Raw genomic sequence first — 23,085 nt, 5'->3', positions numbered from 1 at the left:
TTAAATTTAGGTCATTGTCTTACTGTATGATGAAGTGCCATCCAATGTTTTTGGAGGCATTTGCACTTCAGCAGATGTTTCTGTACAATAAGAATAAAGCAAAATATGTACCTAAAATTGTCTGTAGGCAAAACAAAAACATTTTCAGGGTAATACCCCTTTAACATGTATTAAAAATGAGCAGACAAATACAGAAGAAAAGACAATTATCAGACAAAATTTGAATTCTTTATTGACATGCTATACAGATGGAACAGTTAGGAAATCACTTCTGTTCTACAGTGGCTCTCACCAAGCTGTTTTCTATGGAGAGAGACAGGAGTGGACCTGTTGGAACATGGTACAGAGTCGGAAGAATTCTAGAACCGCTCAAGTTCTTGCACAGAACCCAACCTGTGGTTTAAGCCATAGAAAGAGAATTCATAGAATTAGAATTCTATGGTTTCAACCTCTTCCCCAGTCTCAGCAAAGGACTGTTAGTTTTCAAAGCTTTGCAGACAGTCTTACTAAAACATACACTTTGTCATTTATACATATAATATATAATATCTGTATAATATGTATTTATAACTTTATCTTTTATATATTCAACCCCCTCAAACCTTAATTTCTGAAAGAGATGCAGTTAATCCCTGTATGGACAGTTTTGTTTTTAGAGATTGTGTTGCCATGTGGCAATTGGGTCACAACTTGGTTTGCACCCTAGGACAAAGACAGAAGAACATACGGTAGAGTAGATGATCTCGCCATCGAATTTTAAAGTTCATTCCAAATCTAAAATTAGAATTTCAAAGTTAATTCCAAATCTATGGCCCTGCGCATGTCCAGTAAGGTGTTCCGACCAGAAGAGGAACCGTAATTGTAAAGCTTTGAGAACCAAGTGCCGAAGACTAGCAAAGCTATGGAAGTGGTGAAAAAGATGTAGATCCATTTAAAGGTAGACTCAGTGATATGAGGTTACCCACGGGAGGGATAATGACTTCAGAGATGTCATACCGGCAGTGTAACTTGCTAGCCGCATGACAAAAAAAGGCTTGTCCTCATAAGTCACCCTGCTATTTCATGGCAACGCCATATGGCTGAGTCTTTCTTATTTACGTCCTTTCAAGTGTTGAGTAATGACAAAGAGCCCGAAAAGACAAAAGCGGTCCAATTCTTTCAAGGTGCTTCCTTATCCTATCTCCTTTCCTTTACTACCACTAATGGGTGAAGTGAAAGGACTGATTCCAATGTAAAGTGAACACCCCTTAAACAGCCCTTTCAGACCACTGGTCATGAAGGAGAGAGGACGAGGAAAAGAAGCCACTTAAAAACTATTGCCATGTAGCCATGGAATACAGTTGGTCATTTGTTAATTGTATTGACTAGGTTTGCAGTTGTTAAGCGGAGGCGCTGTCTCACACTAGTCACTGAGTCGCCTCAGTCTCCTCCCCATGATCCGATAAGGCAAAGGAACGTCATAAGTAGCAGCATTAACTCTTTAATAAATCCTTGACCGGAAGATCATTCATCTGTTGGATCAGGTTATTTTAGAATTCACATCAATTTCACTGGTCAATGAAAATTCCAAACATCTTGTGGCTGCTTGGCCAAAACAATATAGACACACACACAACCACCCCCTTTCCTTCACTTGTTTCTATGGTAGTGGAAGACATCTATGGTACTGTCCTCCCAGCCTGCTGATTGGCTGAAGGACAGATATTTGACAGAACGGCCAAATGTGTAGCTTTGAAAGAGTTGTCAATCAAATAAGGAATACGATATACAGTAAAATGGACAAGATCTTTGGGAGTCAATCAATCTCATCGTCATAGAAACATTTGAAAAAGAGCAGGGGAGATCTGTGGAAGCTTTGCTCTATGAAAGAAGGAAACGGAAAAGGGGGAAAAAGAAAAAAAAAACTCACATATCGTCTTTACAGCAATTATAAAACTAAACAAGGAAATCAGTAGTGTACACACTATTCTTAGTTTTACTGAGAGAAAACAGTACTTCTTTTGTTTGTTTAACTTAAACTCAATGATACACCCAACCCAACTCACCTGCCACAACTCCTCACATAAACCTCTAGGTTTACGACCTCGTCCAACTCTACCTCTACAGCAATGAGGAATTCTTCAAGTATTATATTAGAGGACTTTACATCTGATCTCAATTGTACATGGTATAATTAGTCACACCCAGCAGTACCTCCCCACCGTCAAAACAGTTGCGTAATGGTTTGAGCCTCCATTGGCCCTTTGTGGTCTCAGGACACATTCATTTTCAGAAAGGGGTGGGGAGTCGACACTCAAGACAGCTGCTCGGGCACAGAAAGCACAGGACAGAGCGCAGTGGGTGGTCAGAGACAGAGAGAGAGAGAGGTTGTCTGGTCACCAAAATGAGCGGTCAAGGGGGAAGAAATGTGAGTTTTAAAACAGATTCTCCATGTCAGAGAAACTGTTTTGAGAGTTCTTTGGAGGTGCCAGCTTTGGGATACAGTCCTGACGACGGTCTCTTCAGGAAGGGGTCAGGGGGAGGTGGCGAGGACGCACACCATCAGAGGGGTTCTCCATGACAGCACGTTTCCTTCAGTTCTCACCCCCCCTCATCTCTCAGTCTCTATACCTCCATCTCTCTCTCTCTCTCTCTCTCTCTCTCTCCCCTACCTTCTCTCTTCCTGGCTTTCCTCTCTGTCATCTCCTCTTTTCTAGGGCCATCAGATAACATCTGCAAGTCCAGGGAGACAAATCTCAGTCAGCACACCCAAGGGACATCCTACTAAAGGATCAAATAATAAGTAGGTATCACAGAGCTGCCACTCTGATAAACAATCTGATAAACAACCCACACACTCTGTTGAACAACCCCCCCCCCCCCCCCCTCCCTGTGCCACTGTGGACAATCCAATTTAGCCTTCCTTTGCACTATTGCACACACCCTTGGTCAGTGTGAACACTGAATTGCCCTTTGCACTATTGCTGTTTGCAAATACTACTGTTGCACTTACCATATTTTTGCACATTTGTACACACCACTTGTTGATATAGTCTCTATTTATACATCTTTACATACCATAATGTACATTTGTTGTACTACCATAACTGTACATAGCTCATAACTATACCTCTAACTACCGTTCTTGCCATACTGTAGGCTACCTATCACTGTCATGTTCTTATATCACTATTTGCACTTCTGGTTAGATGCTAAACTGCATTTCGTTGTCTGGTACTTGTACTCTGCAATGACAATAAAGTTGAATCTAATCTAATCTAATCTAGAGATACAACACTAAAGAATGAATGAGCAAGATAGCCAGTGTTTCTCTAGTATCTCTATGCTATGTATACACAGTGGATGCAACAGTGAATTACACACAAGAGGAAGAGGGAGAGGATGATGAAGGCTGACCTGCTCTCTGTTGTGCCGGTACATCATCCACTCCGCTCAGCGGCTTCAGGATCCCGTTCTCCCGGAACGCTATGACGGGAATGTGCTTCTCCTCTTCCTCCTCATTTTCCTCTCCCTCATCATGAGGAGAGAGTCTGGAGTCTGGGGGGAGCTCGATCACCTCCTCAAACGAGCCATTCTCCCTGAGAGATAAGAGGGGGGGGGCATTAAGTAAACTGAACTAACACAAACCTTTTATCTGATGACGAAAGTCTGAGAAGAAAATGTAATAAATATGAGTAGAAAACTTGAAATCTGTAGAGACCATCACTATTCCCCTACACCCTGTTCCCTCTACAGAGCTGAACTGAGCTGTGCAGGCCTAGTTACTCATCCACCATAGTTAATTGAACAGTGCTGGAAAGGACAATATGAGAAGAATATACAGTATATCCCATCTGAGACAGCACAGTTCAGGCCCTGTAGTGTGTAAAGTCGAACACTAGAGGGCGCATTCCCCTAAATTAACTGTGATTATATGGGGAGCGCCATCTAGTCAACTTTCTTCATAGTCTGCGTTTTGAGTGGCCGTTGATAATTAACTGCCATGGGTTGAATCCAACTGGCTGATGCCTTCCCAGCTCATAGAAAGTCCCACCTAAATTGACAACATGCCGTCACACATGCAATGAACGAGAAGGATAGCTGGAGCCTTTTCTGTTGATCTATCTCTGTGGTAAAAGCCCTATAATAAACTCCTCCATCTCTGCCTGCAGCCCTACCTCTCGTCACCAGAGGTCAGCGGTGCTTCGCTGGTGTCAGGGGTGCGGTTGGGGTTCGAGGCTCCGTGGCCGTTCCTGTCGCTGTGCTCGGGCCCCGACACGCTCACCGTCGGGCCTGGAGAGATGGGGGTGGACGCTGGATAACACACACACGCAAAACAAAAACCAGTCAATCACAATAACAGAGCAACCAAAAAAAAGACATCAGATAGGAACACCGGTTATGAATATAGGACAGGGTAGTGGGAGGACAGAGTGGGAGTGAAGGTTACCTGCTCCATCTCCATTCCTGTGAGGGGTGGCTTTCTAGAGAGGGAGACAAAAGAGATTTCCATTTATTTCTAAATCTCAAGTGCCTAGGTTAGCCACACTCTAATGAGATTCTCAAGGTGTATTACTGTGTATTCGCATATTATTGGGTCGCTATTGCATTGTGTCCTATTGTTTTTCGAAGAGCAGAGCATGCAAATGAGAAGCCCATTGTGTTATCATACACTCCTGTGTGGCCCAGTACATATGACAAACGTTGAACTATGCAGTTACTAAGGCGGTGGAGAAAGCTGTGTACCAGTGGACTGTGATGCAGTGTCTGAGAGTAAGAACCTACAGCACCTTCTCTGCAGGGTCTGAGCGACGCGTCCTCTTCATGATCTCCTCTAGACGCTGGGAGAGACGAGCGGATAGAGGGGGAGGATTTAAGATGCACATTCAATTAGGCTGTATATTTTGTATTTGTGCGTGGTCAAATGTAAATAATAATAATAACTTTTATTTGTATAGCACTTTTCCTGCAAACGTTGACAAATGGTAGTTTGGTTGTTAGAGGAGTGAGCGGTGTGTGTGTGTGTGTGTGTGTGGGGGTACCTTCTTCCTCTCCGAGCGTTCGGCCTCCTCCTTCTGGAAGTGTTTCTCTCTCTCCTGCCTCAGTCGCTCCGCCTCCTCCCTCTGACGTGACTCCGCCTCTTCCCTCTGACGAGCCTCAGCCTCCTCCCTCTGGAGCAACACGCAGAGCAGAAGGCCTCGTCATCACATCATTGATAAAAAAAAGCAGCCTCAAATCTCTAATGTGTTTCAAATGTCCTATAGACCTATAGGATTCAAACACGGGGTGTAGCTAACTTGCCACCGGGTTCTCCGCCGGGTTCTCTGCAGGACTTTTGAACAAGGTGGCGCTGGATTTCATTATCAAAACAGACTCTTGTTTATTCATGTGGTATAAACAAACTGGTATGAACACAGGCTCGCTTTCACTTTACCTTTTAACAACGATGTCATTGGTGATCAAAGATAGTTACTCTATCATTAGTAATTATTCGTGTAATTTACTCTGACCATGTTTACATAGTGGAGTAGTAGAGTCCAGGGAAAACTGTTGCGCCTTACTGTGTCCTTTTTCTTCCAATGATTGGTTACAGGTGCGGTAGTTAAATAAATAATGAGACAGTGAGAGTAGAGGAACACTGTATAAACTTTAAGGAAAACTCCTCTACTCCCACTGTCTACATAGTGGAGTAGCCAAGTCCACGAGTTGGGGCCCCTCTTACAGTCTTTGGGGAGAACTGTGAAGACATTGCTGCATACATCTGTGCACAATGTATAGACCAAGCAAATGCAGAGGTAAGGCATGTGTGTGTGTATGTGTGTGTGTGTGTGTGTGTGTCCTCTTTTAGGGCTTTCACACCGGTAGTTCCGAACGCCGGTTCGCGTTCGCGTTCGGAAACCTCAGAACGTTGGCGCTGTCTGGCGAACGATACACTGGTATGAACGCGGGCTCGTTCGCCAGACAGCGCCAACGTTCGGAGGTTTCCGAACGCGAACGCGAACCGGCGTTCGGAACTGCCGGTGTGAAAGCCCTATCTCTGACCTGTTTCTGTTCCTCTCTCTCTCTCTGGGCTCTCTCTTCCTCCGCTTGTCTTTCGTCTTCCTCCTTTCTTTTCTTCTCCTCTGCCTGAGCCTGTGCCTCCTCCTCTCTCCGCGCCCGCTCCTCAGCCTTACGCCGGGCCATCTCCTCCCTGCCCCGTCTACACACACACACACACACACACACACACACACACGAGTTAAGTTCATAGTATGAGGATATACACACATACACCTGTCAATCAGGATACACACAAACATTATACACAGTCAAGATTGCAAAAACACATACACGCACATCATACATACAGTGTCACACAGACTCGCACGCACGCACGCACGCACACACGCACACACACACACACACTGACTTCTCTGCCTCCTCCTGTAGCCTGCGCTCCTCCTCCTCCTTCTCCCTCTGCTCGCGGGCCTGACGGCGTTTCTCAGCCAGGATGCGCGTGGCCTCCTCGGGGTCGCTGGTCCCCGCCGAGGGCCTGTGGGCCGGAGGGCTGCCAACACCCTCTACAGGTATGTCAGTGCTGCTTTTTGATTGGCCCAGCGGCTGTGGGCGGGGCTGGGTGTGGGGGTCGGGGCTCTGGACCTCCTGCTCTCCCTCAGGTCCAGGTGACCCCCGGGGGCTCTCTGGCGTCGCCCTGGCGGGGCGCATGTTCCCCGGGTCCTCCCCGCTGGGGGACTTTAGCTGCTTCGGGGTGGGGGGGCGTGGGATGGACTTCTGGGGGGGTCTGGAGAGAGAAGTGGAGAGGGAAGGGGAGAGAGGGAAGAACCATTGTGTCAAGACCAGGGGAGGCAGAGGAGGAACGTTTGATATTTTTATAAGATATATTCTTCGTTCCATTCCATGCATTACAATCAGCCTGTACCCTGATTTCTACCTCCACCAGCCTCCCCTGGTCAGGACACCGTTATGCGTGGCGTACTCGAATAACATTACCAATGAATGACAACTACCACGGCAAGTACTAAACATAGGCTATACATATCTCCTATTTGGTCATAAACCTAACCTGCATCAATTTGCATAATTTCTAAAAAGTGCTATACAAATTAAGGTTATTATTATTACTATTATTATTATTATCTTCACTAACCTTAATCCCGCCGACTCATCTATTGTAACCCTTACCGTAACTAAGAAAATCTCAAAGGCAACAGCAAAAGTCAGTGCAGGGGTTGTCATTGCCCTTACCGGCCAGGCGAGGGCGCTGTCCCTCTGCACCGCTGGTTGCCTGGCGACGGGGTCCTCTTGCCAGCAGGGGGAAGGCTCAGAATGGGAGCCAATGGGAGAGAGAGGTTGCTCCACGACTTCCTCGCGAAATCCCTGTCCTTCTGCTGTCGACACCACAGAGTAGGAAAGTCAGATAGTGTCAGAGAGAGAGAGAGAGAGAGAGAGAGAGAGAGAGAGAGAGAGAGAGAGAGAGAGAGAGAGAGAGAGAGAGAGAGAGAGAGAGAGAGAGAGAGAGAGGAAGGATGAGAGATAGAGAGGGTGAGAGAGAGAGAGAGAAAGAGAGAGGGAGAATGAGAAAGTGAGAGAGAGGATGAGAGAGAGAGAGGACGAGAGAGAGAGAGAGAGAGAGAGAGAGAGAGAGAGAGAGAGAGAGAGAGAGAGAGAGAGAGACAGAGAGAAAGATGCACAGTGGCAGTGGATATACAGTAGACAACACTGTTAGCCTGAGGGAAGGACATTAACCTTTAACCAAAGGAAAACCAAGATGGAGTGTGTGTGTGTGTATGTGTGTGTGTGTGTGTGTATGTGTGTGTGTGTCTAACATAAGTCAGTGGATGGGCACTGTAAGTCCTTAATGACATAATCTGTCACACACACAAAGACAGATGGGTACTGAGTACAGTCAGTGTTAATGAGAGGAGGGCTCCAGAGCCAGATCTATTGTATATGACTGATCTGGGTTTCACGCACGCACGCACGCACGCACGCACGCACGCACGCACGCACGCACGCACGCACGCACGCACGCACGCACACACACACACACACACACACACCTGGGTTTCCGTTAACCGGTAATTCCCGGTCTTTGTCCGGTAAAAGTTGTTGAAGTCCGACAAATTGAAAAGTCGTCGGACATATTGTCCGGTGAAAATAATTCCCTTTGAATACAATTCGCTAAAGTTCACATTCTGATTCCTTCTATTTTAAAAAAGACGAATATATAGGCTATGTATTTCTTTTATTATGATATGATTTGACACCGGCATGATGATGACTCCTAATGTGTAGGCCGGCCTATGCGAAACAGCGCACAGGTGCCACATGGGATTGATGCCAGATGGGATTACAGTTTAACCAGTCTATTACCGCTTAAACACAGTAGCCCATTCGGCGGTAACCCATGCCTATCTGGCAACCCTGCCAACCCGTCCACCATAGTAATACGCAAACGTTGCAGCTCAAAGTGCACCATAGCGAGCGATTAAATTAATGGAAAGATGGCAAAACAAAGTAAGCTTAGCAATTATTTCATGAATGACTGGATGAAAAGCTAAAGGGGAGTGACTTCATTGGCATTATCATTGATGAGACAGTAAATATCACCGTGGACAAGAAGCTGATTATATACGTGAAGTTGGAAATAAAAGGAAGAGTTGAGACATGTTTTCTGGGCAATTATGATGTGCACTCCGGGACCGCACAGTGTATATTTGACAAAGTGGTGGAGGTGCTCCGCGAGAGAGGTGTGGAGCTGTCCCGCGTCATTGGCCTGGGCTCGGATGGGGCCAGTGTAATGATGGGAAAGCGTGCTGGAGTTGGTGCTCTTCTGAAGAAACAGAGTGCGTTTTCCATTCAGGTGCACTGTGGTGCCCACCGAGTTGTGCTGGCCTCGCTAGATGCGGCAAAGGCTGTTGACCAGGTAGGAGCCTACAAGCGCACAGCTGCTTCTGTGTACTCCTTTTACAAGCACTCAGCCAGCAGGACCAATCGCCTCCGTCAGGTGACAGCAGATCTCAGACAAACTTCAGTTAACGTAATGTGGAGTCCGTTCATTGATCGATGCTGTCTGTTCAGTTCCCAGTGAGGCGCCCGTTCAGCGCTGGACCCGTTCAGCGCTGGATTTGACGCATGGCATAGCGCGCATGCGTCAAATCATGTTATATTATTATATATTATATAGCTCGCATCTAATCGTATCGGATGAGAAATAGACATTAAATGGCATATATAGGCCGCTACACAACAGTAATCACCGCGACAAACAGCTATATTAGATTTGGAAGAAAAAAAATATGATTTAGATTTTTTTTTTTTTTTTATTATATTTTAATATGATGACCGGAATATATCACGTTTGTCCGGTAAATCGAATTCTTCCCGGACACGATGTCCGACGGCAAATTTTTCTAACGGAAACCCTGACACACACACACACACAGGGGTCCCTCCCTGGACATTCTCGTCCAATGTATTTTGAGAAAGAGGTCGATGAGAGCGGCCGTGAGGAATCCTTGTGAGATTTGGCCATGCTAGAATTCCATTTCTCCTCACTTTTGTCCTGACGTGTGCACGTTTACAAATCCTCACATGGATTTAAACGGTGATGGGCTGTGAGGATTCAGGAAGGAAACTTAGAGATATGACATTGTGACTCACCTGTGTAGTGCCGGAGGTCCTCCTGCGTACGACGCCGTCCTTGGGGAGGCTGCGCTCTTGGCTCCGGCACTGAGGCTGGGACTGGATGGACTTGAAGGACATAGACCCCATAGGGTGGCAGGACACTGAGCGAGGACAAACAGGCAAGGCTACAGTAATGGGGTTTTGGAACATACAAGGGTTTAGGAATGAAAAGAAAAAAATAAAGACCAGAGGAATAGTTTTTTTTTTTTATGTGATGGATGGAGGAGGGAAGGGAAGGAGAGAGGGTGAGGTATGGCGGAGAGAGGGAAGGGAAGGAGAGAGGGTGAGGTATGGCGGAGAGAGGGAAGGGAAGGAGAGAGGGTGAGGTATGGCGGAGAGAGGGAAGGGAAGGAGAGAGGGTGAGGTATGGCGGAGAGAGGGAAGAAGAGAAAAAGAGAGGTTGTCAGGAGCTACCGCGTTGAAACACCAGGGATGAGGAGACTACAACCATCACTGGAGTTAAAGAATAAAAGTCCTCGTACGTCTCAAAAGACATTGAGGGGGATATTACCATAATCATACATTAAGAGTGGTGTGTAACATTTGATCTGTTCCCCCTTGCAACAGGGTCCAGTGATGGATGAGTTCATCAGATCTCAGACACATTAGTAATGCAAACCAATTAGGGCTATTGATCCCAAACACATTAGAGATGACACGTCAATCACTTAGAGACAGCATGCCGCTCAGCAAGAACCACACCACCAATGTAAGAGAGAAAGAGAGAGAAATATAGTGTGTGTGTGTGTGTGTGTGCACACGTGCAAGTGTTAGTCTGAGACATACACATGCACCTCAGCAAGACCCGTACCCAAGAGAAATAGAAAGATGTGCAGTGTGTGTGTGTGTGTGTGTGTGTGTGTGTGTGTGTGAGAGTGTGAGAGTGTAAGAAACAGTGAGAAACTAGAAGAACTGGAAGTCTAGTAAAAGTATAAAAGAAAAAGTATTTCAAAGACAGAGAAAATCCAGAGTATTAACAAGTAGTTAAAAACACTCTGCAGTGTCAGAACTCAAGAGGGTATAAAGTATCACTCCAAAACATGTTTTACACACGATAAATCAGCATTAAAACGGCATCAAGCGACACACCGAAACTGTGGGCGCACACCGATACAAAAGGGTAGACCGTCTGAAACTGTTGTGGCTCCCAATGGGGGCACCATACGCTGTTACCGTAGTAACTGAGTGAGACAGGGCAGGACGCCAAGGGGAAACCTTCCTGAAAGGGTGGCTTGTTGGGCCTGTGTGTGTGTGTGTGTGTGTGTGTGTGTGTGTGTGTGTGTGTGTGTGTGTGTGTGTGTGTGTGTGTGTGTGTGTGCAGTGCCAGACACTGGCTGGTGTGAATGTATCAGACTGAGTACAGCTTTGAGACTTACTGGGTCTGCTGTGGTATGTTTGTGCCCTGGGCCTTCTCAATAGGTGTTGTGTTCTGGTGTGTGTGTGTGTAATGTGTGAATTATGTAGTGTCTGTATTTATTACTATGAGGGGACCAAGACCTGACCGCACACTCACGGTGTGTGTGTGTGTGTATGTCTAATGTGTGAATTAATTATGTAGTGTTTGTGTGTGTGTGTGTGTGTGTGTTACCTGCTTCTCCAGACAGACTCATGGCGCTGCGGCTCCTGGCCAGGTAGGAGTGTGTGGGCTGCTGCAGGCGACTGACCATGGTGTTCTCCCAGGTGGTCAACGGCATACGACGCATACCTAATACACACACACACACACACACACACACACACACAGAGACACACACACACACACAGACAGAGTTAACCTCCAGTGAGTTAAACATACAGCAGCAAAGAGTTACCTTAGAACCATGCACAACACATTAAACCATTGCAATTAAGCCAATTAAAGTATCTTGCAACGCATTAACAGTATGTGACAGCAAAGTGATTAGCAGCACAGTGCGTAATAACAGCCATAATTAAGTATTTAATCCCCACCCCCCGGTTGAAACCATAGAAGCTGTGTGTCAGTGTCGCATTAAAGTAATGTCATATCGCAACATGCATCCGCTTTATAGGGAGCAGTTATTGAAGACACATGCACGTGTTTAACACGGGAGGAAGCACACAGCCTGGGGGGTATTCCATCAACTTCGCTAAGGAAAAAATCCAGGCTTATTTTGATATTGTCTCGTTAAACTGTCTCGTTAAGCATGGAGGAATCTCACCAGATTTATCAAAACAGGCCTGGATCTTCGTTTAGCAACGTTGATGGAATACCCCCCTGGAGCGCAAACCAAGAACAAACATTGTAAATAAACAACATGGAGGACATAAAGGGGAGTATTAACCTCCCGCTTTCGCCTGGTGTGCCATCATCCCCAGCTAGTTTTGGATAAAGTCACACTGGAAGGTCACAAAACCAGCGTTCCAATTCCCAACGAAGTGTGCACTTCCATAAATGGATTTAAAAGAAGAGGATTCCTTTAAAACGACTGGTGTACAAGCCCATGCCTATCCTATGCTTTTCAAATCCATGTGGGGTAGTGCATAAGTGCACACTTCAGGGGGGAAAAGAGTGGAAAATCGAAGAGACGAAGGCGGATAGAGTATGCTGTGTCCCTCGTCATGCTGGGTAATTGATTAATTAATTGAGTAATTAGAGAATTGCCAACAGACAGGTTTGAACACCGGTGTGAGTACAACCAAGCCACACATGGCCATGCTAGAGGTCTGGGTCTGGGTTAGTGTGTCTTTATGTGCTTATGTGCACATTGATGTTGAATCTGCTTGTTCATAAGGGTTTGGCTAGGCTAGGCTAACTGTGCAGGTTTGCTGATCATATGGATAGGTTTCATGCCCAGTTGTTTGGAAGGTTGAGGTGATTGGTAGATCAGATCAACTGTGCAGCAGTGTCTACTTCAGTCAGACCTTCGTGAACAAGCAGACTATGTGCAGTGGGGTTTAGACCAAGCTGTTCAGGCAATTGAGCTTTGGGACAGATACCATTGGGCTGGAAACCATTAACACCTTTTCTAACAATACAGCCTGAATAGCTATTGGAACAGGGCTAACCCTAACCCTGTAATGTATACATTGTGTGTGTGTGTGTGTGTGTGTGTGTGTGTGTGTGTGAACCTGTCTGTGTACACAAACACGTGTCTCTATTGTTTCTAGTCTATGGCTATGACCGTTGGTGCCTGTCCTCTCCTAGTCTGTAATAGCAAGGCAAAAACATGAAAAAAAAAAAAAAAACGAAGAGCGCAAGTCAACAAAAACAGAAAGATTATCCTCCAGTCCAGAGCAGAGGATTAGAGAACAAGGGGTCACCATAGTGTAAAAACACCCCATATACTATAGTAGAGTGAGGATGAATGACCTTATGAACAGAGCGTGACTGACCGATACACAACACTGGAATTAATCATACTAGATTATAGCGTCTCCTAGAATGTCCTTCATGCATAACATTGCTCCATAGATGGAGATTGAGAGAGACGAGACGCATCATAAACACAGTGATGAAAAGGGGACAAAAAACTAGTAACATGTAGAGTGATAGTTTGGCAGCATTGAAACGCTGGGGCAGTCAACATGGAAGGTTGGGATTCTGCAGCTTGCCATTGTGTCACACACACACACACACAGAATGACTGTGTTATCTTTAAACAGGTAGGTTCTATATCATGACTGATTTCTTATGGACATAAATTCTAATGCTAATAAATAAATGTTTAGTTTCCAGCCCATGTTCTGTTTTCCAGTGTGAACGTTAACGAAGTGAAGGGGATGAGATTCCCACGTTTCCCTGAAACACCTGTTGGTTTGTCGTGGGCGGTCTTTGCCCAGTGTAGGCGGGGTTTGGAATGTGATTTGCTAATGAGGGAGGAAGAGGAGGTCCTTTTCTGTAAGGCTGTGAGCAAGGACAAACCACACGAAAACTTCAATAAAAATGCACACTCTAGAGGGGCTGGGTTACTAGGTCAATATTATAACCATGTTCATACATAATTTGACCTTTGACCTAAGGGGAATAACAGTGAAATGTGGTAATTTGTTATTATTCCTGAAACCCCCTGACTTAGTGGTCGATTGTCTGTCAAAGATCGCATCTCTCTCCAGGAGGGAACAACTACAATAACAAATTCCCACATGTTGCTGTTGTTCACCTTTCATTCAATGCAAAAGAGCTTTAAACCTTAAAAACGTATGTAATTGAACTTTTAGTCATGTTCTTCACCCTGAATTATCCAAAAAGTATCCAGCTGAAACAGTCATTTGTTAGTGTTGTGCATGAACCATATCATAACAGTGACAGTTAAAAGATTGTCCCATATATCTTCTGGTGACACTTTTTACCACTTCTTACTTCTTACTGCAACCAATGTAATCTTTACTAGACAAACTGAAAAATAACAATGACAACTTAAAAAACGAGGCACAAAGACAAAACATAAAACAGAGTGTGTGTGACCAGAACTCTGAGTGAGTGAGTGAGTGAGTGAGTGTGTGTGTGTGTGTGTGTGTGTGTATTTACCTCAGTCTGTCGATTGTAAAAGAGTGGCAGAGTGTGTGTGTGTGTTTACCTCTGTCTGGCGAGTGTAAAAGCGTGGCAGAGGAGTAGGATAGGCGCTTGGTTATGACTGGGTCTGCGTGTTTGGACAGATTCATGGTCGACACTGACCTCCTGTCAGCATCTACAAACAGACAGATACAAAGACATCAGACAACAAGCACCTCAAAAACATAGAGGGGGCAGAGACGAAAAGGGTGGGGGGTCGGGGGGGTAAGGGGGTGAGTGAGAGAGAGCTGGAACCAGCACAGCTCTCTTTGTCTCTTTGTAGGGTCAGTCAGGATTCTATTCTACACACTATGTTAGCTAGCAAGGAAAGTCTAGCATTATGTTGCTGGCGTCATAGAACTAGCATAGAATTTGAGCCCACACCTTGTGATGGTAACTAGCATTAGTCCTAAAGATGAGTCACTTATCCAATGTTAAAGCGTGCTAAAATGATATGGTGGACGAGGCACTAATGCTCTAGTTTGGTACTTGCACTCATTCTCCAATGCTAATGCTAATTGAATATCATATTCACTTATAATCAACCTATAGTTACGTTAGCGCTAACATTCTAATTCAGTTTCGACATACAAATACAGTTACACTAGCTACCGCTAGCTGGCTAATGCACACTGATATATTCACATCGGGAGCTCATGCCGTATCTGCGGTAGAGACTGAAAGCACCCTGGAGGTGGTGCTCCAGTCCTGCTAGGTCGAGGGGATAGAGGAAAGCCGACTCGACAAAACCTGAACCAGGGGGGAAAACAACCAGAGACATAGAGAGAGAGAGAGAGAGAGAGAGAGAGAGAGAGAGAGAGAGAGAGAGAGAGAGAGAGGAGAGGGAGAGAGAGGGAGAGAGAGGGAGAGAGAGAGCCAGAGCAGGGTATGAGTCAGCAAAAACAGCAGCGGGTAGAGAAACTGAACATTCAACATAAACACAGTTTAATAACACACGCACGCACACACGCACGCACGCACGCACACACACACACACACACACACACACACACACACACACACACACACACACACACACACACACACACACACACACACACAAAGATGAGGACTTAAATAATAGCAGAAACCTGGCAATAGTAACTCTATTAGGGCTGCAACTAACGATTATTTTGATAATCGATTAATCTGCCGATAATTTTTTCGATTAATCGGTTAATCGGATACAAATGAAAACAACAGATTTCTTTTGCAAATTGTATTTTATGTTTTCTAAATCAGCCAGGCCTATACATATACATGTGCAAAATGAATAAGTATTAATAAAAAATTATAAATAATATAAATAAAAAAGGCTTTGCTACATCAAATAGGTTTAACAACAGGCCATGGGCTATGGCGGTAGATTGTTTCAATAAAGTAATTGAACTCTAGCTCAATACATGCATTGTTTTAGGTAATAACTTTGCTTAATGTAAAGGTCAGTAACCCAAAGTGCAATATAGGCTACAGACAAGACACTAATGTTTTTATATAACAGATATGCTCCAAAACAATGCAATGTGTCCTCTCACTCCATACAATAGGCTAGGCTACAGTCAGTGCCTCACTCTAACTCACGGGTAGTTTGGTAGGCTACCACTAGCTAGCCTTTAGCTTATCACCCTGCTCTACCACTGACGTTAGCCAGCTAGCTAAATACACTTGTCATGCAATATTGAATTCATGAATGCGAGCAAACACTCACTGGCTATCGCATTACATTACAGTCATTTAGCTGACGCTTCGCCAGAACTCACAAGTGCATCTCCTTACTAATACAAGTGACTATGAGCATACTCCGGTGCTGAAGGCATAGAATGCGAATAGCAAGCTAAAAATACAATAGGTCATTAAGAGGGAGAATCTATTAGATAAACGAGAAGAACTAACTTAGGCCTACAGCTGTGCCAGTGAAACGAACGATCCTCACTTCAAAACGCAACGTATACCATGGGTACAGCCAACGTTAAACTCGTATAACTTACCCTGCTGAGGCTAAGCCGTCTTCATCCATCACTGTCACATGCTTTCTTTTAAGGTGTACTCGCATCACCGTTGTGCTCCCGTGCCATGCAAGATCGGTTTTGCATAGGTTGCACCATTTTTTAGTAGCTTTTAATGTGAAGTGCTCCTATACCTTGGACGATTTCGGTCGAGTCGTTTTCTCCGCCTCCGCCATGACAGCGTGGCGTGCGTCAACAGGAAGTAGGTTTGTTATGGAACAAGACCCGACGAATCGATAATGGAATCCGTCGCCAACGAATTTCATTATCGATTTTTATCGATTTCATCGATTCGTTGTTGCAGCCCTAAACTCTATAGCCTCACACTGTAAGAGGTGTGGGTCAAAATCAAGCAACACATGTTCATACAAAACAGTAAGGGAAACAGTTTTAAAGGGAAAGGTTGAAGGTCAAACAACAATAGAACATGAAAATCAAGGAATAAGCTGTGGGTGGGTGTTTTTACACCTCGTGACTGTGAAGAGCATCTCTAAGACCAGTAGTTTGGCTGAGTAATGTGTGTGTGTGTGTGTATGTGTTTACCAGAAGGTGTGGTGGGGGAAGTACTGGTCATGGCCCCGCCCCAGGACCAGCGGTTAGGTTTGGGCTTGGCTCTCTGGCTCCTTTCTAGAGTGCGACGCATCACTGCTTCGTGACGGGCCTACGCAACAACAAAAGATGTATGTCACAAAATAACAATGTAACTTCCTTACAATGTGGCATCTATTTACCCGACTGGCATCTAGCCTGGGCGCCAGACTGGCACTGCCAGTTTGTTTCTGCCAACTTGTCACTGTCTTGGCAAGGATGGAGGTTTATTGACAACGGACACAGTCTGGCACCCATGCTAACTAGCATCATTGTCAAACAGGGAAATAAACAATATAACAGTAGATCAACAAGCAGCGCAACACCAAATGTAATGTATATTATCATCTGATTACTGATTATAATCAATACCAACCAGGTATGGCAACAACACACTTACTTTCTGAGCACTTTGGCCGATCTCACTAGCTAGTAATCAGTTGTGATATCTATGCTAGCAGACCATTCACAATGTATAGTTGAACTGAATTGTTGATTGTTGTTGTTGTTGCTGCTGTTGTTGAGCGTGGAGCAAGAGATCCCAAAGCATTTCACTCTGACAATTACAACTGTATGTGATACAACTGTATGTGATACAACTGTATGTGAGACATTCTTTTACACCTGTATGTGATACATTCTTTTTTTAAATCTGATTTGTATCGCAAATAGATGGCTTCATTCTAACCAGTATGGTTAGTGTGGATATTGGAACACGGTTAGATGCCAAACCACATTTCGTTGTCTCAGGCAGTAAAAACATACACATCATTATGTTATCAGGAGTTAAAATGCACTTACATCTCCATTATCTAATATCTACATTCCGATATCCCAGCAATGTGTGATTTGTTGCTGCCCAACACAAAAAACAACCTATTAGATTAGACTGCCTACCGGCTGTCATTCTACAGGTCAAATTCCAATGGGACAGATACACACGGATGGGCAGATGGAATGTGGAAGTTAGTAATGAGGTTGGTGGTTCGTAATGACACTATGTATGGGAAACACTGCACCTGTTAGGATGTGTTTTCATTGTGCACTTGTAGACTTTAAATACTTTGTATAAACTTTCATCATAATCAAGCTGTGCCATTTAAACTGACCACTCTCAGGCAATATGCTTTTCTCTGTATCTGGACCTGAGCCAGATTTAGAGACCACGGCTAGTGGGGCACCAGTACAGTTAGACTAACCAGGGGTCGGGTAACTGGGTGCCATAGCAACCAGGAACTTAGTCTCTTGGGAAGAAGTTACAAAACATCCCAGAACTATGTATAGGTCAGCAGTGGTCAGCAGAGCAGAAACATGACTAGGTACTCTCTATATGGTCAGACCAGGCACCCCTGTCTATGATGTGATTTGTGTAAAGACAGCCGCTTGCTTATTCATCAATATTCTGTCTATAAAGGGCACACTGCGTGTGGCCATGACTACTAGGAATACACTTTACTTCAATTTGTCTACCTTGAGCAAGAATCTTTAATTACTTTGGGTTCCATCAATCTCGGCCACCACCCATCAATCAATCATCATCATTACAGCACCTGAGTACAAAGCGCAGGGCGTGTTACAGCAGACACTGTTCTGTGATCGCGTATCCTTCTGAGGAGAAGCAGTCACGTGACACTGTAGTCAGGGTAAGTGTGTAGTACAAGCATATAGGTTAGCTTGCAAGCATTTAGGTCAGAGACTGGTATTTCGGGCCAGACTGGTGATTTCAGGCCAACATTTGGATCACGTCGAGAGAAAGAAAGAAAGAGAGAGAGAGAGAGAAAGAGAGAGTGTGTTGTATGTGTGTGTTTCTCCCACACCTTGTCCTCGTCTAGTTTCTGCCGTCTCTTCTCCTCCACGGCAGTGCGTCTCTTGTCCTCCTTAAACCTCTGATCCTCCAGCTTCCTCCTCCTCTCCTCCAGGTGTTTCTCATAGTACTGCTTGGCCCGCTCATCACGCTCCTGCCACTGAGACTCCCGCACAGCTGTGACACACACACACACACACACACACACACACAGACACACACACACATCAAGAGGATGCTATATGCATACATTGTCCATGTTATAGCATTCCAAGGCAGCTAGAACGCCACTCGGACACATGTGCGCACGCACGCACAGTGAATGAAGTGAAGACACACTCATAAGAGTATACAAAGAGTACACAGTCACAGTAAGGCCTTGCCTTATAACTACCAAAACATAAAACATACTGTACATATACATACACATACTGTACATGCACACACACACCCACACACACAAAGTGCAGAACACAACACGCAGGCTTAAATCTCCAGTATGATGGGTCAGCTTTGGGTCATGTGACTAGGCTTTAGCCCTCCACACAAAGCAAATCCCTCACTCACTCACACTCACACACACACACACACACACACACACACACACACACACACACACCGTAACCCTTGGTCCCTGGTTTGGAGGCACACACCCCTTGCCTACACCCCTTACCCCTTTATGTAACCTGGGCACCATGGCAACATGGGCACCGGGCCTTTATATAACGGGGCACAGGCGCTTCGCCACGGCAACATGCCACATTCGCTTAGTCATGCAGCCGAGAGAGACAGGGAGCGGTGGGGGGTGGACAGAGAGAGGGAGAAGGGGAGGGAGGGAGAGAGAGAGAGAGAGTTGAGGGAGAGAGAGAGAGAGGGAGGGATCATTGATTAGAAAGAGAGAGGGAAATAAAAGTGTGTGACAGAGAGAAAAACAGAGGGAGGGAGAGAGAAAGAAAGAGAAGAGGGAGAGTGTGGACAAAGCATGCTCTGATCATTGCCTCATACACCATTACAACCTTAGCCGTAACGGATGGATTCACTCTAAAATAAACACTTAATTATTAGTATTTTTTAAAATAATAATACTGATTTATATCATTAGAGATCAAATACCTGCATCCTCCACCAAATGTAATTCCCCCCAGTATATTCATAACACAAGACAATAAGGCTCAAAGATCCCCTGTGACCGTTGAATATCTCACCCATTTTTCATGACACCATTGTCTAAATTGGTTTCTTGTGCCAATCCGTCAAGCTGCAAAACTGTGCCAACAAAATGTTTCAAGGAGCTTCTTCCAGTCCTTGGCGACTCAACCTTATCCATTTACGGCATTTAACAGACATCTTTATCCAAAGGTACTTAGAACAAATATATTTGTCTTAGAACAAATAATATATTTGTCTAAGTAAATTAATCATCAAATATATTTGTCTAAGAAAATGAATCTATCCCTCAGTCATAACAAGAAACAGTAATCTATGCTAGGGCCAGGGGCCATTGGCAGACATAATGCTAGAAGAAGGAAGAATAACTTTTTCTTCTTTAAAAAAAACTACCGGTAATAAACATTTACCGTACAGTAGAGAAATTGTAGAGGGGGGTAGAGTGGATGAAGATTTATCCATCATAAATTAATTCTCATTCCCGGCTATGTTCCCAACCCACTGAAAGTGGCTGTAATTAAGCCCCTGCTGAAGAAAAAACACGCTTGACAGATGTTTAAAAATAAATTACAGGCTTATTTCCAATCTACTATTCTTGTCTCAAATATTGGAGAAAGTGGTCGTTCAACAGCTCACTGATTTCCTTAACTCTCTCAATATCCATAAGAGTCTCCAATTAGATTTTAGGCCAAATCAGAGAGTGCATTAATCAAAGTACTTAATGACGTACTTATGGCCTCTGACAGCAACTCTGTTTATCCTTGTGCTCCTTGACGCGAATGCTGCATTTGATACAGTTGAATACCTAATTACAAACTGGAAACACTTGTGGGAAACAGTCTTGGTTTAAGTCTCACTAATTTTGCACACATAAGTGATGATTGATTAGATAATTATCAATGATAGTGTTCCACAAGGCTCTGTTTTGAAACCACTACTTTTTTCCCTATATATTCTACCCCTAGTTAATATAATCAGTCATCATGGTGTAATTTTCCATTGCTGTGCAGATGAAACGCAACTTTACATTTCAATGAAACCTGGCATGTCACCGATGGTCCTGGAGGCCTGTGTGACTGACATTAAATAATCTTTAATCTTTTTTTATGTTTATCAAAACACACGCACACAGGCAATCCATTTTTACATTTTACATTTTTGCCATTTATTACGCCTTATTCCAAAACCACTTACATTCGATACATTTGACTAAGAAAGTCATCAATTCACCAGTCGCAGCAGGAAGAGTAATCTAGCTCAGGCCAGGGGCCATTGGCAGTCGTCGTGATAGATTTTTATTTTTTTTAACACAGGAGAAACAGTACAAGGAAGTAGAAATCTTAGGAGACATAGTATAGGGGGAAGCAGGTGTCTCGGGAGGCACAATGCTGGGGGGTAGTAGATGATACGCACCAGTTTGTTTCTGACTCTCATCGCGGCGCTCACGGGCCAGTCTCTGTCTCTCGTCGATCATGAGGACCAACGGCTCTGCAACGCAAACACAAAACAGTTAGAGAACCAAACTCCAAAGACACACAATGTAGTGTAACTCAGACACAAAACATACAACTAGGCAATTGTCAACCAATCACATCAGAGGACTAAGAATTAGAGGAGTGGACATGTATAGTTTGCAACATGCAGAAGAAGACGAAGAGAGCAGCATTTGTGAACAAAAGAGAGGGTCAATCTCCTTTGTTTAAAGTTGCTTCCTTTCCTTGTTTCCTTTCCTTCATTGGCACTGATCTGACATAACTGGACACGTGAGGCCTCCACCATGTTGCTTTCACCTATCCTGCTTTTAGAGTTCAGATGAGGGATGAGGAAACGAGGAAGAATGATTGAGATACAACCATAGAGGGGGAGAGATGGGGGGGGGACAGATAGAAACTGAAAGACGGCAAGATTGGAATTACTTGGTTTGGTGGCAGCATTGTTGCTGGCGGGTGGGGTAGTTGAGGGAGTCGGGATGGGGGTCGTGGCCTGTCGAGAGCCGGAGGAGTCGGGCCGACTCGACGCTCCCTCCTCTGATTTCACCTGCGAGTCAGAGCCTAGGAAAGGAAAAACACATGCATCAGTCAAACAGACTCAAAAGCAAATGTCCAAAAGTGAAAAGCTGATGAAATGGGAGATCAACCTCTGTTCTACAGTAGTTTCAGTAGGTCCCATAGGAGGACATAACATGTTGTCAGTGGGCCAGAGTGCTCAATAAATCCAACTGGAGAAGCTGGCACACATGCACGCACGCACACTTCACAACCCACTCTCTGCCTTCTCCAGTCCTGACTACTTCATAAATCCAGAGACTCCTGGTGATAAACTCCCTGTCTACTCCCTACAGGAGAGCTACAAAGTACCAAACTGGTGTAGCCTACACACCCTTTTCTGGTCCGGTCTCCCAACCCTGTATTGTAACGCTACACTTGTTTTATTATATATCGATTCAATGGAGCATTGCACTAGAGACCTGGCCTGTTGTATCCCTGTCTCTTTGTTTGCTGGGTTTTATGTGAAGTCCATTGTAGCGTTGTAGTAGTACTGACTTGCGCAGCGATACACAGTGATAGGCTAGTCTGGCACGACAACAAACGACAGAGAACTGCTGACCAGGCTAGTGATACGTGGACCCCTGCTGCTCAGGAAATAAAGCAGTCTCTACCCTAATGTAAACCGCAGAGGCAAGCCGAGCTGAGCTGTACTGGGATAGCCTGGTACTGGCATGGGCCTGGTGCCATGAGGCAGCTTGAAGGGGGTAGTCCCTAGGGGACTTGGGGTTCAGTGTCTTGCCCAAGGACACCTCGACACGTGGCCAGCCAGGGATCAAACCGCCGAACCCCAGACATTGCAATCATTTGACGCCGGCTCTACCTCCTGAGCCACAGCCGCCCATTATGGTTAGGTGAGCCAGCCACTGACTGAATGAAAGCAAGGTCCCTGGGCTGAAGGTATTGTCAGGTCATCAGCAAGGAGTAAATAAACCGACCTACCTAAAGAACTAACTAACTAACTAGCCAGCTAACTATAACTGTTGTTTGCTTATTGTTACTCAAATAGTTGTGAGCCTCAGAAACGTTATGTTCCCCGTGGCACCGGGCCTGGTTATAACTTATGCATCCACCATAGTTGCTGAAACAACCCAGAACAGTATGGTTCTGTGTCGGCCCTGTAGTGTGTAAAGCCCCTCTGAGAAATGGAAGTGGCTCTACTCAAATGGAGAGACCTGAAAGATCACACCTTATGCTTGCTGTATTGCGACCTAAAGACAATGCATACAGGCCAGACAACAGAACCCAGAGCGCAGGCTATGCTACATAAAGTGGTCACCAACTCCAAGGGCTCCA

The 23,085-nt window shown here is 44.9% G+C and overlaps 1 protein-coding gene across 1 annotated transcript; it reads right to left on the bottom strand.

Annotated features, from left to right (window-relative positions):
- Positions 1-244: 244 nt before the first annotated feature.
- LOC308160070 (ensconsin-like) lies at positions 245-21,229 on the bottom strand. Its single transcript, XM_080533937.1, has 17 exons — positions 21,158-21,229; positions 18,591-18,754; positions 16,729-16,846; positions 14,825-14,929; positions 14,205-14,315; positions 13,436-13,531; positions 11,255-11,371; positions 9,643-9,791; positions 7,225-7,367; positions 6,383-6,760; positions 6,022-6,169; positions 5,022-5,126; positions 4,770-4,820; positions 4,430-4,463; positions 4,158-4,293; positions 3,397-3,578; positions 245-2,712 (listed from the first exon to the last, which is right to left on the bottom strand). The coding sequence occupies exons 1-17, from the start codon at positions 21,216-21,218 to the stop codon at positions 2,702-2,704; spliced, it is 2,109 nt and encodes a 702-aa protein (XP_080390063.1). The 5' UTR covers positions 21,219-21,229; the 3' UTR covers positions 245-2,701.
- Between the last annotated feature and the right edge of the window lie 1,856 nt (positions 21,230-23,085).

Source organism: Nansenia antarctica, assembly GCF_963989245.1.
Source record: "Nansenia antarctica genome assembly, chromosome: 1".
Classification (NCBI taxonomy): Eukaryota; Metazoa; Chordata; class Actinopteri; order Argentiniformes; family Microstomatidae; genus Nansenia; species Nansenia antarctica.
The sequence above is the reverse complement of the archived record's forward strand: the minus strand, read 5'-3'. Positions and strand labels throughout refer to the sequence as shown.

Coding starts and splice junctions, on each gene's coding strand:
- LOC308160070 (XM_080533937.1), bottom strand. CDS start 21,218: ATGATCGACGAGAGACAGAGACTGGCCCGTGAGCGCCGCGATGAGAGT. Junction 18,755..21,157: donor TGAGAGTCAGAAACAAACTG/GTGCGTATCATC, acceptor TGTGTGTCACAG/CTGTGCGGGAGTCTCAGTGG. Junction 4,294..4,429: donor CAGGAATGGAGATGGAGCAG/GTAACCTTCACT, acceptor TGTGTTATCCAG/CGTCCACCCCCATCTCTCCA.